This window comes from Rhododendron vialii, chromosome 9a (assembly GCF_030253575.1).
Source record: "Rhododendron vialii isolate Sample 1 chromosome 9a, ASM3025357v1".
NCBI classification, from domain to species: Eukaryota; Viridiplantae; Streptophyta; class Magnoliopsida; order Ericales; family Ericaceae; genus Rhododendron; species Rhododendron vialii.
This window is the reverse complement of record NC_080565.1, coordinates 27,038,061-27,053,333: the sequence shown is the minus strand read 5'-3', so window position 1 is coordinate 27,053,333 and position 15,273 is coordinate 27,038,061. Positions and strand designations below refer to the sequence as shown.

The 15,273-nt window shown below is 39.0% G+C and overlaps 2 protein-coding genes across 2 annotated transcripts; both read left to right on the top strand.

Moving 5' to 3' along the window:
* The first annotated feature begins 1,200 nt into the window (after nucleotides 1–1,200).
* On the top strand, nucleotides 1,201–2,873 carry LOC131302089 (ribosomal RNA-processing protein 14-like). Its single transcript, XM_058328700.1, has 2 exons — nucleotides 1,201–2,346; nucleotides 2,857–2,873. The coding sequence occupies exon 1, from the start codon at nucleotides 1,275–1,277 to the stop codon at nucleotides 2,343–2,345; it is 1,071 nt and encodes a 356-aa protein (XP_058184683.1). The 5' UTR covers nucleotides 1,201–1,274; the 3' UTR covers nucleotide 2,346; nucleotides 2,857–2,873.
* On the top strand, nucleotides 2,859–14,649 carry LOC131302085 (uncharacterized). Its single transcript, XM_058328697.1, has 7 exons — nucleotides 2,859–2,948; nucleotides 5,305–6,027; nucleotides 6,499–6,711; nucleotides 9,047–9,250; nucleotides 9,416–9,574; nucleotides 13,294–13,628; nucleotides 14,510–14,649. The coding sequence occupies exons 2-6, from the start codon at nucleotides 5,464–5,466 to the stop codon at nucleotides 13,576–13,578; spliced, it is 1,425 nt and encodes a 474-aa protein (XP_058184680.1). The 5' UTR covers nucleotides 2,859–2,948; nucleotides 5,305–5,463; the 3' UTR covers nucleotides 13,579–13,628; nucleotides 14,510–14,649.
* The last annotated feature ends 624 nt before the right edge of the window (nucleotides 14,650–15,273 follow it).

Below are 15,273 nucleotides of genomic sequence, written 5' to 3'. Positions count from 1 at the left end.
GATTAGAGGTTTTCCGGCTCTTCCTGGGGGGCATCGTTTGGAAATGAAAACCGGCTCAACGATATCAGCAGAGTTTGGTACATTTTAACCTTATATTTTGTAACTTGCATTACATTTTTTTTGAAGGAAAAAAGGAAGGCTATAGTGCATGTTCACCCATTATCGAGTTTATTGATTGTGATGGTAACCATTGATGGTACCAAGCTCTGATGGTGTTCCTATTTTATCGGTTAGAATAGTGAGAAGATATGCATGTAGTCCCATCATCATCTTGGATTACCAATATTTACAACGGAGATCCGTTTTTGCTGCAGTAATCATCAGAGTTGCGGTCGTCATCAAGGCCCAGTGGAGTACTTTCCACTATAAGAGTCTCTTGGGTGCTAATTCAGAATACATGGAGTATTTTTGTCCGCACATTGTGCTTAATCCTGGATAGCTTATCTTCTACTAGTAATTCTAATATGGAGTAGTTAATACACGTATATCAACAAACATTTCTCTAAATTGAATTAACACATGCATTAATTGCATACTACTGCCTTGGTCTCATTCTCTTGGTGATGTTGATGATGTCCAAGCCGCAACCAATCAATAGCTTTACAATTTTGTTATTCCTTCTAACTAACATTGTACTCCACTATTTGGGACTACGTAAAGTACATACAAATCATAGAAGATTGATTCTTAGTTTCTTACAGTACAGGAGGGGTATCAGTCCACAATTAAGGATTTGAATGCAAGGAAGTAGTAGAACATACAAGGTGAATGAAAACCTAGGGAATAATCATTTACCATGAGAAAAGCAGATTTGAGCAAAAGCACACAGCTTCTTTGATACCCGAGATAGGCTCTGTTTGGCACATGGATTGTCTAGGATATCTTTTTCGCATGCTTGTTTCTTTCTTTATCTCTGCTTCTGTCAATTGGGTGACGAGAGATTTTTCAAGTGCCGAATGGGTATATTGCACGTGGTATTCGTTTGGATCCGAATGGTTTGATACACTTTTGGACGGCTCGAATTAAAATTCTTTTTTTCTTCTTATTCTAATACTTTCTTTCTCATTTTCTCTCTTCAAATCTGAGCTGTTCAAAAATAAAATGGACGGCTCGGATGAGCGAGTGAACACCTCGTGGGACTCGCGGCACTGAATTTTTTTCCGTCAATTGGGCCTTATTTCCCATGTCTAAAGTTAATTCAATTCAACCCGAAACCCTAATCTCCCCACGCCCCTCGAATACAGACCCAACTCTCTCTCTCTGTCTGCGCCACAATGAAGAAGAAGAAGCAAAGAACCTCGCAACCTCCACCCACCACCCTCGCCTCCGCCGATATCAAGTACCTCATCCGCAAAAACTCCTCCTTCTTCGACAACCTAATCCAACTCATCCCCGCCAAGTTTTACCTCCCCACCGAAGACGATTCCAAGCCCTACTTCCCAGGCCTCAACAAATCCGCCAAACTAGCCGCTAAGCAGCAAACCAGAGACAACATCAAGAAATCCCGCCGCGACCGCCTCGACCCCGAAAAAAAACCCCTCACCTCAACCCTCGACTTGCTCAAACAAACCCTCCGACCAGTGCCCGGTCCCACCGAGGACGGACGCGACGGCGCTGAACCGGTTGGGAATCCAGATCGGATTCCTGAACGGTCGGTCACTTACGAGGAGCTCCGGCAACGTCTCCACCGACGGATCGAGGAGCTGCGAGGGAACCGTGGCGGAGGGGAGGCATGGAGGAGCGAGAAGAGAGAGAAGAGAGAGAACGAATATAGGAAGAGAAAGAGGGGTGGGTGTGGTAGTGATGATGATGATGATGATCAAGCGGAAGGAGAGAAGAGTGTTGGCAGAGGTGGTAATATTAGGAAATCAGAGGGGGAGATTGAGAAGGAAGTGACGGAGGCTAGTAAAAGGATTGAGTTTGGGAAAGTGAAGCTTGGAGGAGGCGGGGAAGAGAGGAACAAGAAGAAAAAGAAGTTGTCGAAGGAAAAGGAGCTGGAAATGGCGAAGAGGTTGGAGGAGGCGAAGAAAGACCCGGGTGTGGCGAAGAAGCATTCGTGGAAGGCGGCGGTTAGCCGGGCGGCTGGGGATAAAGTGCACGATGATCCCAAGTTGTTGAAGGTGAGTATGAGTAAGGAGAAGAGGAGGCATGAGAAGAATGCGGAGAAGTGGAAGGACAGGGTTGAGAGCAGGGAGAAGGTGAAGGGGGAGAAGCAGCAGAAGAGAGCAGGGAATATAGCCGAGAGGATTCATCAGAAAAAGATGAGGAAAATTGCCAAGAGAGAGAAGAAGCTCATGAGGCCGGGGTTCGAAGGGCGCAAAGAGGGGTACATTAATGAGAATTAAGGTCTTTTTTTAAGTTTGTGCTCTTACGTTTTCGCTTTGAAGTTACTACTATCAGTTTTGCTTACTGGATGGATAGTTGATGAACTTTCATTTAATATGTGGGTTTAATGGATTGATGTAGTTGGGAGGTTAACATGTAGTTGATAGTTTGCCAATGTTGACTTGTTGTACTGAATTGAGATAACTTCTCATATCTATGAAGCATTCAATCTCGTCGTTTTAGTTTCTAATCCTGATAAAGGCTATTTGAGATTTCTTTGAAATCATTGGAACTTGAAATTATATGGAAAACCATGTAAAGAAACTCAGGCATCTCATCAGGGTAGCCCAGATGTGTATGACGTAGATTGGAAGCTCTAAAAGTATTTCCTTTGGGGTTTATGAAATGCATGTGAGCTTATTGTCATGGTGCTTAATTCATAACTGTGGTACATTCGGTTGCCATTTTAGGCTCAAGCTGTATTTGTAATGTTTTTGTGAATTGCCCCATTAGCATATCTTTCTCGTGTAGAGGGGTTTTGAAGGCATCCTGCATTGCCAAGAAAAGAGTAGTAGAATGAAACAAGTTTGGCTCTGTCTCTCTCTACTATTTCTAAGTTTCAGGTTAGCAACAGAGCTTGATGTAATGCATAACTTTAGCTTATGCCGTGCTTTTTATGGAAAACACATTCTTCTTAATATGCTCTTTTTGGTTGTCGGTGTGATCTTAATGTACTGTGTAATGCATATAGTTGTTCTAGCATATAGTAGAAAGCAGAGGTGGTTGATGGGAATATTTCGAAGGGAGATTCCAAAGAGAGAATTTGCTCATATAGCTGGGTTAAGATTCGTAAGAATGAAGGATCCTGGGTTGTATACTTGTATCAGTGAAGAGTACGGTGCAAACAGTTCTGAAGCTTGTGGTTAATTGTTTGCGTTGAAAAAGAAATCTTATTTACCGAATATATCAGTAGTCATGGAGGATCATTTTTGTGAAGGAATTTTCTTTGATGTGAAGTCTGAAATCTTAATGAATTGATGTTGGAGGAGGTTAATAACCTTAGTGAATGGATGATGGAGGAGGTTAATAAATAGTTCACAGTAGGCTAATGTTTTGCTGAAATAATATGGCTACTCTGTCTATTAGAAATTTTAAATTTTCTTTTAGTTAATATTCTTGCCAAAGGAATTGATTTGGGGTTATGATCCAAGAATTTGACAAAACTGGCTAACTTAAGGAAATCCATGTAAGGAATATTTCTTGTTGGGTTTTACACTTTTGGGATTTCAGAAAGCTTGGTTGGTTTTATGTTCTCTAATTTTCACCAACCATTGCGAATAAAAAGTTTGTGCAAGACAATTTCAGAAGGATTAATTTTAATTGTTTGAGATGCAGTGTTTGCTTTTCGTCTATAATGTGATAGTCAGCTCCTTTTTGCTGATATGAACAAACTTAGATTGCATTTTTCATGTGTTTGAAATTGAGGTCTACCTTTATGTTTTTGCTGCCATTGTTTGTATCTTCTCTTTATGTGTAGATATAACGGCCTTGTGAATTGCCAAAAAGAACAAAAGTTTTCCAATCTTCAGGCCATCTCCGGTTATCTTCTGCTCCTGTTCAAAGGAACTTAGCATAATTTTGAGCTGCTCGAACTGGTGCTTTGGATTTTCTCCTAGATTGACCTAGGTGATTCTACGCTTCAAGTATCATCTGACTTTTCTGCTCTGTTGGTTGGATTATTGATCGCTGGTTGTGCTTTCGATATGCTATCAGCATATTTGCAGCAGCCCAATACGCAAGGAATATCATCCAACATTTTCTGGGAAATGGAGAAAAAGCCCTTTGATGTTCTTATGTTTGAGAGTATTTATTTTCCACTTATCAAACTTGCCATGCATTTCGAGGTAGATACTGCAGATCTATGTTTGCTGAAAGCTGTTAATGTCGCAAACAAACGTAAAGTTATGCACACCCATTGGTTTCCACTTACTATGGATCTATCAAGGGTGATATATAACACTCCTATAGAAGTGCTTTCTCATTTCATTCGCAAAACTAGCATGACTAGAGCTAAGATGTTGTTTCTTCTTACTGAACTGAGCCCCGTCCATCTTTCAGTCATTGGACACTTATTTTCAGATGTGATGAATGAATATTTGGTTCCAAATGACAATGTGACTGATGGAACGTGCAGCAATACGCCCTAGGATGATAACTTTGTGATGCTTCTACCTATTGCTTTGTCATACTTAATTTCAGCTTCCATGAAATACAAGGGGCAGTTTCAGAAATGTTTCAGAAGCATGTCTTTGTTCTATTCCAGAATTCTGTTTCGCAGTTTCTCAGACTGGAAGAGCTACGTTACTATGGACATATTTAATGTAGAATGTATTGAGTTCTTGCCTCCATCTATGGGAGAACTTCTCAATCTTCTCTCTCACAGTCTTCTAGGAAAATCGATTTGTATGCTTCGGTACTATTTCGCCTTCAATGGAGATGCTGAGAAATTGAAAAAGCGATTGAAGTTATTTAATTCCGTCTGTCCAGGTGCAGCAAATGAGGATTTACTAGATTGTGATGTTAGAGAGATTGATGCTTATTCACTTGACCAATCTTTAAACCTTGTACATAGAGTTGTTGCAAAGATATTCTTGTGTAGGATGCTTTTACTTTTGAAGAGTAATCAAATTCGGTCTCTGCCAGAGGAAGATGGGAACACAAAAGAGATTTATTTGGAAGTGGGATCTAATAAAGAATACTCGTCAATAGTCCGGTTCATGAACATCCTGGTGCATACTTGGCATATAATTGTCAGGAAATTCCCTTCAAACTCTGAAGACCCTGAAAAATTGACGGGCAAAACTATGTGTTGTTCAGATTTTTGGAAGTCATCATCTTGAGAAATATTTTAGAATTAACAAGAGAGATATGTAATTGTCCGTTCACAGAACAACTGGCGAGATTGTCTCTTTTTCATAGGTTTGGGGACCGTTCAACGCTGAAGATGCTCTGAGGTGTTCTTCCTTCGCTATCTGATGGGAACTCACGAATATTAGTGCTTCAGCTGCTGCTTGCCCACTCTCAGTTTGCACCTTCCATCCATTCCTGTTTCCAATCATTTGGGGTTCTCAGTTTGGTATGATCTTTAGGCCTATGGCTAGCATTCTGAGGTTACTCGTTGTTCCATCTACTGATGAAAGTGCACTTTATGGAGAAACTAGGCAACAAAATACATCAGAGATGTACATGAAACAGTTGGAAGTGGTTAGGTTACTTAGGGCTCTGTTTCGAATGAAGGTTCACCTGTTTAGTTTTGATTTCGAAAAGGACATTAATGCAAATCCTAGAGAATTGCTTTTCTTGCTTCTATCTTCTTATGGTGCGACACTCAGTGAAGTTGACTTGGAAATATACAGTCTCATGCTTGAAATTGAGTCTGCTAATCTGTCAAACTCTGGAAGCATTGCTGAAAGGGATTACCTGTGGGGAAGGGCTGCTATTAGAATTAGAAAAGAACGAGAACAGGAGCAGGATCTGTCGTCTCATATGATGAAGGATGTTGAAGCAGTAGAAGGCCGAAGAACTCAATTCAGGGAAAACCTCCCCATTGACCCCAAATTGTATGCATATACTGTTTTACATTTTCCTTATGGAAGAAACGTTGTTGAGGTTCAACATGGCGATTCTGATGATATGAATGAGGTGAGGTGTTTCTCTAAATAATTACTCCCTCCGTTCCACTTTGTTATGCCCTTATTCCTTTTAGGGATGTCCCAAAATGATGTGCTTGTTTTAAAACTTTCCATTGTTGGATATTCATATTACCATTTTACCCCTCATTTTCTCCCTCCTATATTCAAAATTTAAACTTGATTTGACCTGACAAGACTACTATTTGTGGATGTAGCTCCAATACCATAATTTGGGTTCAATTATTTTTATTTTTTACGAAGTTATAATATTTTGTCAAAGGGGTAAATTGACAAAAAGTTAATGTAATTATGATGTTCCCTTAAATTTTGGGAAAGTCAATATAGGCACAACAAATTGGGACGGAGGGAGTACTAGTCATTTGATTATTGTTATTTATGTTTTCTATTAGTACTTTTATCGTTTGCAAACTAGTACATGGGCTAGTTGGAAGCCTTATTAGGTTGCTTTCATTTTTTGCAGATAAACTATCCGAATGTTGAGCAAATACAAACACATGATCCTGTTTTCATCTTGCGCTTCTCAATTCATAGGCTGTTGATGGGTTACATTGAACCAGTGGAGTTTACTAGTTTGGGCTTGCTTGCCATTGCATTTGTGAGCATATCTTCACCACATGATGAGATGAGGAAATTGGGGTATGAGGCTCTTGGAGGATTCAAGAATGCATTAGAGGTAGCTTTTTGTTCTACCAGAATTGCTGTTTCTGGAACATGCTGTGAATCCTGCAGAATCATCATGAAGTTTAGGTTTTTTTTTTTTGGTTCTTTTTATTGTGTATATGCTAATACCCAAGCATGATTGGGACTGCATTAGCTTTCAATGTGGAGTTTGAAGCTGGGAACAAAATTTTCTTTCATTTCCATTGAAACATACAAAACATTTCTATTTCGTAAGTATATAACAATTGAACTCTAGTGCAGTAATGAAATTCCAATGTTTCCAGAGACTACTGGACGTTGAGAAATGCTGCAAAACACAAGAAACATAGAGAAGCAGTATCTTATTTTGGTATGAAAACTATCAGGTCAAGTACAGGACAGTCTTCACTAAAATGTCTTTAATTTTTCAAAAATATATATATTAGGGCTAGTACAATAAGAATTATAGTCTGTATTATATAACATCATTCTCAGTATTATCTTAGTGAATTTGTGGGCTTTATTCTGTTGGGATCCTATGCACATACATAGAGAATCCTATGGAATTTTGATAACACTAATTTATTTGACAATAGGAAACAATTTTCATTAGTATTAAGTTAAAGTGATTCCTAAGTTTTTGATGTTTTACTATTTTTGGGTAAGTATGTGGAGTTCCTAGCTCAATGCTCGGGTTCAAGTCTCCATAGTCGCTTGGTGGGGCTAAACATACTCTTTTGTGCCCGTAGCATGTGGTGGGACCTTAGCTTTGGCTCCACCATAGGTGTGGAGGGGTTCTTTGAAGATGGCTATATGGTGTTGAGTGCAATTCTCACTGATGGATATGTGGAGTAGCCTATCTGCTTATCCATATTTTGCACCATAAAAGAATAAATCTAAGAGTTGAATATGACTAGTTAAACCATCATATCCTTCTACACTTTAAGATGAGTTCTAGTTTTTGTTTCTAAATGTTTATGTATGTTCACATTCATGCCTATTTCGAAGGTTTTTGTTTCCGTGCTGATTGGATTCAACTATTATCCAAATAGCAAAAGGACTTAGGAGAGGCTGTGGTGAATTTTCTAGGCATACACATATAAAGGTGGGGGCAGGGAGGAGGGTGAAATTTTGGGACCATGTTTGGTGCAGGGATGTAAGTTAAGAGACCCTCATCCTGCTATGTTTCAGTGCGGATTATCTCAGTTGGACTGGGAGATGGTGTGGTGGGATGTTTTGCAGGTACTTGACTGGAAGTTAGAGGAATTTTTTTTGGTAAGAGGAGTTAGAGGAATTTTAGGGAAATTATATGAGACGAGGGACTTGGGGGTGGGCGAGGCTTGTTTGAGGTGGAATTTGAAGGCAAATGGGTCTTTTTGGGTAAAGTCGTTTTACCAAGTTTTGGCTGGGGAACCAAATACTTTTCTTGGAGAGCCATTTGGGGCACTCGCACTTCATGCAAGGTTTCTTTCTGCATTTGGTGTGGAACTACGGATAAGATTCTCACTATGAAGAATATTATGGCGTAGGATGGTTATTGTGAACCAGTGTTGCATGTGCTTGCAGGATGGTGAATTAGGGGCTGACTTTTCTATAATTCTATTCATTGTGTGATCCCCAGAGATCTTTATGGTTCTTGTTTGGTGGTGTGGCTTATTGAACAATGGTATGTGGCTGGACTGGAGAGATGACGACGGATGTATGTCTGACATATCAGTGTTGTAGATATCCCACTTTCTTAGAAATGCCCATGCTACTTAGTTTTCACTATCGAGAGATGCATAATATTGGTTTATACCTCCTCTTGTTCATGGTGATGCATAGTTTTCTTTTATCCGTCGAATTGTCTTGTACTTCTCTGTATTACCTATACTTTTGTTCTTTTGCCAATGTACGTACCTTGGGGTTCCTGCTATTTTAAGTTTAAAACCTTTTGTTGCAGAAGTGTCAGAAGAGGAAGGATTTAATGCGACTTCGGCTTTTGTTGACATATTTGCAAAATGGTATAGAAGACGCATGGCAGAGGATTCCTTCCATCACGGCTAAGTTTGTTGCAGAGGCTTCTGTCATTATTGGATCCTTCACATGATCACCATTCAACAATAAGCAAGTTTTTGATGGGCTCTGCGAGGGTTAATATGAAGGTTTATGTTTCTAATCTGAAAACTTGGTTTCTTCTATTTTCCTCTATGTTGTCAGTCGATTCAGTCAGTCTCACTAGGCTTCTATGCATATATTTCTGTCATTTGTAAATTTGTTGACACGTGTGATGTACAATTTACTATTTGAATAATTATCAATTGATGTACTTTTTGCGTGAAGAATGATCAACTCTGAATCCTGACAATACATTTTGGCATTTGTTGCAGTCTATACCATTGTTTGCAAATTTTCTCTGGAGCAACTCAGTTAATTTTAGAACAGACAGACTATGGATACTTTGTCTCCTATATGCAGGACTTGATTCAGATGATGATGCTCAAATATATATCAGGAACAACATCCTTGAGATTCTACTGGGTTTTTACGCTTCTCCTCTTTCAGATATTGAATCAAAAGAAATGATTCTTCAGGTTATTCTAAGCTTTGTTGCCTCTGTAAAATCACTTTGGCTTGGTTGCTGTTGGATTAGAATGTGTTGTATATTGGCAATAAGCTTTCTGCCCCGCTTCTTGTGCTCCATCTTCATCTGCATCTGTGTACCTTAGTTTCAAAAATTTCTTTTGCGTGCATTGCAGGTGGTAAAGAAATCTGTTAAAGTTCATAAATTGGCTTGTCATCTAGTTGAGCACTGTAGTATTATTTCATGGTTATCATCAATAGTTTCAGTCTTCTGTGGGAAGCAATACCAAACTCAGACAAATTTACCATTCCCTCTGTTAAACAGAGCACTGGAGGTAATGAGCTATTCCGATTATGTCTTCCATTTCCTTGCCTTAAAAATTACAAATTTTTCTTTGCAATTTCTTAATTTCTTTATAGGCTTTTCTGAAGTGTTGAGGGTGGAAGTGCTTTAAATTCAACACTCTTGAGTCTTGATCACTCTTTATCCTTTACTGTTTTTGATGGTTTACACCTTTATCTCCCTAACAGTTGGCACCCAACATAGAATTCACTTTCCTTCTCTCATCTGAATCTTTTCTATATCCTGCCTCATCAACATCATCCTTTCTCATTCCGTCTCTTTCTTTCTTCACACTTACACATACCTGATACTGCTGTTTTTTGCCATGCCTTCCTTGTGCACCTCTTTGGGCAACTGCAACTCTGAGAAACGAAAAGTTCACTTATTGAATGAGGCACGAGTCACCTCACTTTAAACCTCACATAAAGGATTCCTGGACTACTCGATAGCCACCAGACAGTAAAGGACAAGACGATGCAAAGATACCCTGGACTTATTACGCATAGAAAACCAGTCAATACCCTCTCATCGTACTCTCTCTATTCTTTGGTAAATTGTTCACCATTAGATCCGCTGCTATATTACATGGATCATCGTAAATGTGTAAAATATCCATGTCGGACACTTGACGCTAGGATAAGGGTGTGGAATCTGTGTCCGACATATCTAGTTGGAATACACCTAGCAAACGTAATTTATAATTTTTGTGGAACTCCTATATTATGCATGAAATGCCCTGAGGTGTTTTGTGGACGCTTTTTATCCGAGAAAATAGAAATTAATGGAATATTCCTGAGTCCTTGAGAAGATAATTGGATGAAGCAGACGCTTGGAGTCCTAGACACATACCTGTATCTGATACTTGTTCCTGAGTCCGTGTAATATAGGTCCGTTGAGTGCTGGTTTGGTTAGTGGTGTTGATTATCTCATCCTTCCAATTAATTAGGAATGCTTGTAGATTAGCACTAGTCAAAAAGTGAGAATCATTGTAGACTAGCACAAGTTGCTTTGTTTTGGCTATAGTGTTTCACTATGATACACGGACCCCCAGTTTTGGGCGAAGAGACGCCGGTGTGGGTGCGGGATACGTTCGGGATCCGGCCAAAAATATCCGGACACGGCTGTTTGTGTGGGTCTCGTTCACTGTAGAAGAAGGAGAAAAAAAAGAAGAGAACAAGAGGGAGGAGAAGAAGAAAGGAAGAGGAAAGAGGAGTGGTACCTGGTTTGGCAGACAAAACGTCACTGCATGGAAGCATGGAAGACGTTCGACGATCTTCGATGTTACAGAGTGACAAAGAGTGGCCACTTCTTTTTTTCCTTTTACGATTGGGGTTTATTTTATTCTTGTGGGCTGCGAATTGGGCTACTACTGAGCTTTTACATTTGGGTTTTGCTACTAACCGCCCACTGGGCGTTAAAGTTGGAACGATGAAATGACTTCTCTTTACATGCTAGAAACCCACGTGTCCTGTGTTTCATGTGTTTGATTACTTTCAACGAGTTTTTCAAGAATTGCAAAGGACTCTTTTGCATAGGGTGTTAATGACTATTTTAGCCTTGCCTTTTCGTCACTTTGAACTTTGTAGTATGTACTTCTCACTTTTTCTCTCTCTAACTTATGGGTCTTCGACCCCGTTTGTTTTGGGTTTTCCGATAAATACTATGTCCACCGATTTGGCGTGTGGGGTCCATTTCAGATTCTGCACGAATGATCCAAGCCGTTCAAAAATTAAAAAAAAAATCCGAGTGGGGCTTGGTGAGGATCAACTTAATCCGATATGCGTAGATACTCGATCTAAGCTTCCCATTCTTGAAAAATTGGAAAAAAAAAAGATTAGATTTTTCGATTTTCAAGAATGGAAAGATTGGATCGAGTATCTACACGTATCGGATTGAGCCGATCATTGCTTAGGCCCACTTGGGTTTTTTTTAAAATTTTTTGAACGACTCGGATTATCCGTGCAGGGTTTGGAGTGGACTCCACACGCCGGTCGGTGGCCGGCCACTTACTCCCCCTGTCGGTGGATGTAGTGTTTCCGTTTTAAATTTAGATTTGTAGGTAATGACAATAAGATTTTGTACTCCTTAGCTTTTAAGGGAGCTTTTTGGCATTATTCAATTTCTTTTTGCGTTTTTTAGTCTTGTATCAAACTGTGTATTATTGGTGACGAATCGAAAAAGTAAAAATATTTTTGTGAGGCCTATGTTGGGTCCCACAAAGATGATCCGAATTGCTCATTTTTAAAAAAAATAAATTAAGAGTTCATGTAAAAATCAACTCAATCGGATATTGGTAAGAGCTTTTTTATTCAAATATTCAACACTTTTCCTTTTAAAATTTCAAAGTATAAAATATTAATATTTCATTAAACATATTCACCATTGTTCTTACGTTAAGGTAATAAAAATATCACTTGCATTATTCTAATTTCATAAAATATTAATGTGCATATGTGCGTTAAAAAATGAAATTGAATCAGACAAAGTACATAGACCGGATGTGAATGGAGAGAGAAGAGAGAGAGGTGCTTGGGGTTAATTTGGTAATTTGATTCATCTATTCCAATTTGATTTGACTTAGATTGTCGTCTGGTAAGAAAGCTGCAAGGTTTTGAGAAAGGCCCAAGAAAAACAGCGCGTGTGTTGCACCACGGACTGCCCTGTGGGCAGTTTGTAGAATTTGCCTTTACATTTTGGCAATTAAAATAGATTCCATAATTCTTTATCGGCCTTTATTATCATTTTATCACAAAACAAAGAATCAATATACTTAGATTGCATAAATTATCTACTATTCTACATATTAAATTTGAAAATTATAAAAAATTAATTATAAAAAATATCATTCCATTCTTACCTGTCCTTCCTTTACCGGTAATTGGTCAATCTATCTACGAATTCCGTTGTCTTGAAAGACTTCCGAGCCTCCTTGCCTTCTCGATTAGCTCTTCTGGGACTGGGCCTTATATTAGGAAAGGGGAGTCTGGAAGTTGGCTCGTCTGATGAGTTCATCACACTATACATACGGCTTTCTTCCTCTTGTTGCTTCAAGCATTAGATCATGGGAAATGATCTAATACTTGAAGCCATGATCTAATGCTTGAAGCAAATCTAGATCCATATCCACGTATCCTCAAATTTTAAACTTTAGGCATCCGACCCTGAGATATACACCCACACCCAATACTCAAACCTGCATCCGTGTAACATAGGACTGTTTCCAGAGGGTCCTTCAATCAGTGGGTAGCTTCTCAGAGTAGGGTTTCCATGAGAGAGAGAGAGAGTTCAATCAGTATTTATGTCCGAAGCTGGTGCTTTCTAATGTAGGGAATGGTCTCATAGTCTTCTAATTTGTTTTTTTACATTTGTAATGCTCTTCTCATAGATGGAGGTTCTTGTTATACATAAACAAATCTTTAGAGGGCCATAATAGTAGTAGTGCCTCCTATAATAATGCTGTGTTTAAGCTCTCCTTGCTTTGCCATATTCCATTCGTGGGGATATAGGAATTCCCGGATTTTTCAACGCAAAGCTTTGGATCTCCAGTAGTGTGTTATTCAAAGCTGGAAGTGATATCCTAGCCCTTATTAACTCTTGAAGGGTGATCAAGGCGAATGATGTAATAGGCCGAAAATTTGCGTAGTGTCTCCTTTTTGACAGATTGTTTCTAAATGCAGAAACTTCCTGCTCCTAACTCCTATTTCTATTTAGGTGGTCAATGATGTCATTTCTACCCGAAACATAATTGAGTGGTTGCAGCAGTTTGCCCTGGAGCAGCTCTCAGAACTTTCAACTCATTTATACGAACTCTTAGTTGGTGGCAATCTTATAGAAAAAGTTCATCTTGTTACTTCAGTTCTGGAGATACTTACGTCAACCTTGAAGATATCTCTTGAACGAAAAGTTTATCAGCCACATTTTACCAGGGTTCGTTTCAGATATACAAAGTTGTTGATGTATGCTGTGATGGAAATTATAGTCCTTGTGCAGAATTAGGACTGGAAGCTATACTTATGAGCACTCCTCCAGGGGCCATATTATGCATGGTACCTCTCTCTCTGTGCGCGTGCGCGCGTATTTACACACCCATGCATGTGTGGAAGCATGCTGGATGTGTCGTGCATTTGACTCTGTATATTGTGACTGCAAATCTGAATGGCTAATTAGCCTAATTTTGTAGTTTCGAGTTCTGTGCACACATTTTCATCTTTCAGTGACATATGTTGATTTATATTTAGAAAATGCAGAAAATTCAAACCTTTGTTTTATCTTGCTTCTCTGCATTTTATAAGTAGTCTTTTTTATCTTTCTGGTACAAACTGATACAATTATTCGGTAGTTGTTCACTGTTTCGGTTGGTGACTTCTGTACAGATATTGATTCTTAGGTGCATCCACATGCTCATGTATGATAAAAAGCTTTCGGTAGCCAAATTAGAGGGTTTGCAATGTACATAGAGAGGGTTTTGAGCTTATTTGGCTTGATTGGCATATTGTGCCCCAAACGTCATCTATATGATTGTAAAATAGAGAGAGTATAACTGAACTAGTGATGCAGTATGTGCCGAATTTTAATTAAAAATTTGGCAAGTGGTTGTAAACCAACTCACACATGTGATTTGTGGAAAATGACTTATATCAATGAGATTTATGGAATTTGCTAGCACTTTAGAGAAAAATAGCTAGTTTAGTCTCAAATTCTCCCGACACATTGGCCAATACCCTCGATAATTGTTAGGCGTGAGTAACCGTTAGGCCAGAGAAGACCGCGACTTAAAAATCCTGTTCCATATAAAGGTGAAATATATTAGTACTTGATACGCCTATAATTTAGTAGTTCTCTTAAGGGGTTGTGTCAATTGCAGGCTTAGATTACTGATTATTCTATTCATTGGAAGTGAATAAGCTATTTTTCATCTGATTAACAGGAGGGAGATAAGCTGCTTATGTTTGTAAGGTGGGCAACTTCCAGTGCTTTACAGTCAAGCTCTGCAAAAGCGCTTCAGCCTGGGATACTTATTGCGATTCTGCAATTTTGTTGGAGACAGAGCAATCTGAAGATTCTTCAATATCAAAACTTTTGCGTTGGCTAACTGCGTCTGTGATCCTTGGAAGGCTTTCTTTGAGATCTGTTGACTTGGAGCTAAATTTTGCTCCTGAAAAGTCAAACCTGGGAACACTGCAGTTTTTACTGAAACTCAGTAAGAATGGATGTGGAGAAAATAAGTGTGGCTTTGGCTCTGAAGAGATGCTAGCGGCTAGTATATTTGGCCTCCAACAGCTTCCTGGCATGGACTGCAGATTGCTTCCTTCAGTCGTATCTGCACTCTCTGCTCCTTCTTTCTGATCTCTTACATTTAGCAGGTTGGTTATTATTTATATGGTCACTAATCCAATCATTGTTGTCCCACTGTTTGAGGCTGAAAATAGAGCTGGTTTTGCGAATTGAATTTGAAAACCTTTAGCTTATGGCCTAGTTTCAAGGCTCATGGTCTTAAAATTAAGCTGTAATAAGGTCTCATATACCCATCTCATAAGCATTGCATTCCTGTGGAATCTAGATAAGTTGGGGGTGGGTAATATTTAGCTGTAGATCGCATTATTGGCATTACCATCTGTTGGAAGATTTGGAGATTTTTATTTTAGGTATTGTGGCGACTGATTATGCAGTAAATTTTCACCAGTAGAAAAC

Excerpts from the sequence above, each read along its gene's own strand:
- LOC131302085 (XM_058328697.1), top strand. The coding sequence starts at position 5,464 with ATGATCTTTAGGCCTATGGCTAGCATTCTGAGGTTACTCGTTGTTCCA. Across the intron at positions 6,028-6,498 it reads ATTCTGATGATATGAATGAG|ATAAACTATCCGAATGTTGA; the intron begins GTGAGGTGTTTC and ends CATTTTTTGCAG. Across the intron at positions 6,712-9,046 it reads GATTCAAGAATGCATTAGAG|TCTATACCATTGTTTGCAAA; the intron begins GTAGCTTTTTGT and ends CATTTGTTGCAG.
- LOC131302089 (XM_058328700.1), top strand. The coding sequence starts at position 1,275 with ATGAAGAAGAAGAAGCAAAGAACCTCGCAACCTCCACCCACCACCCTC.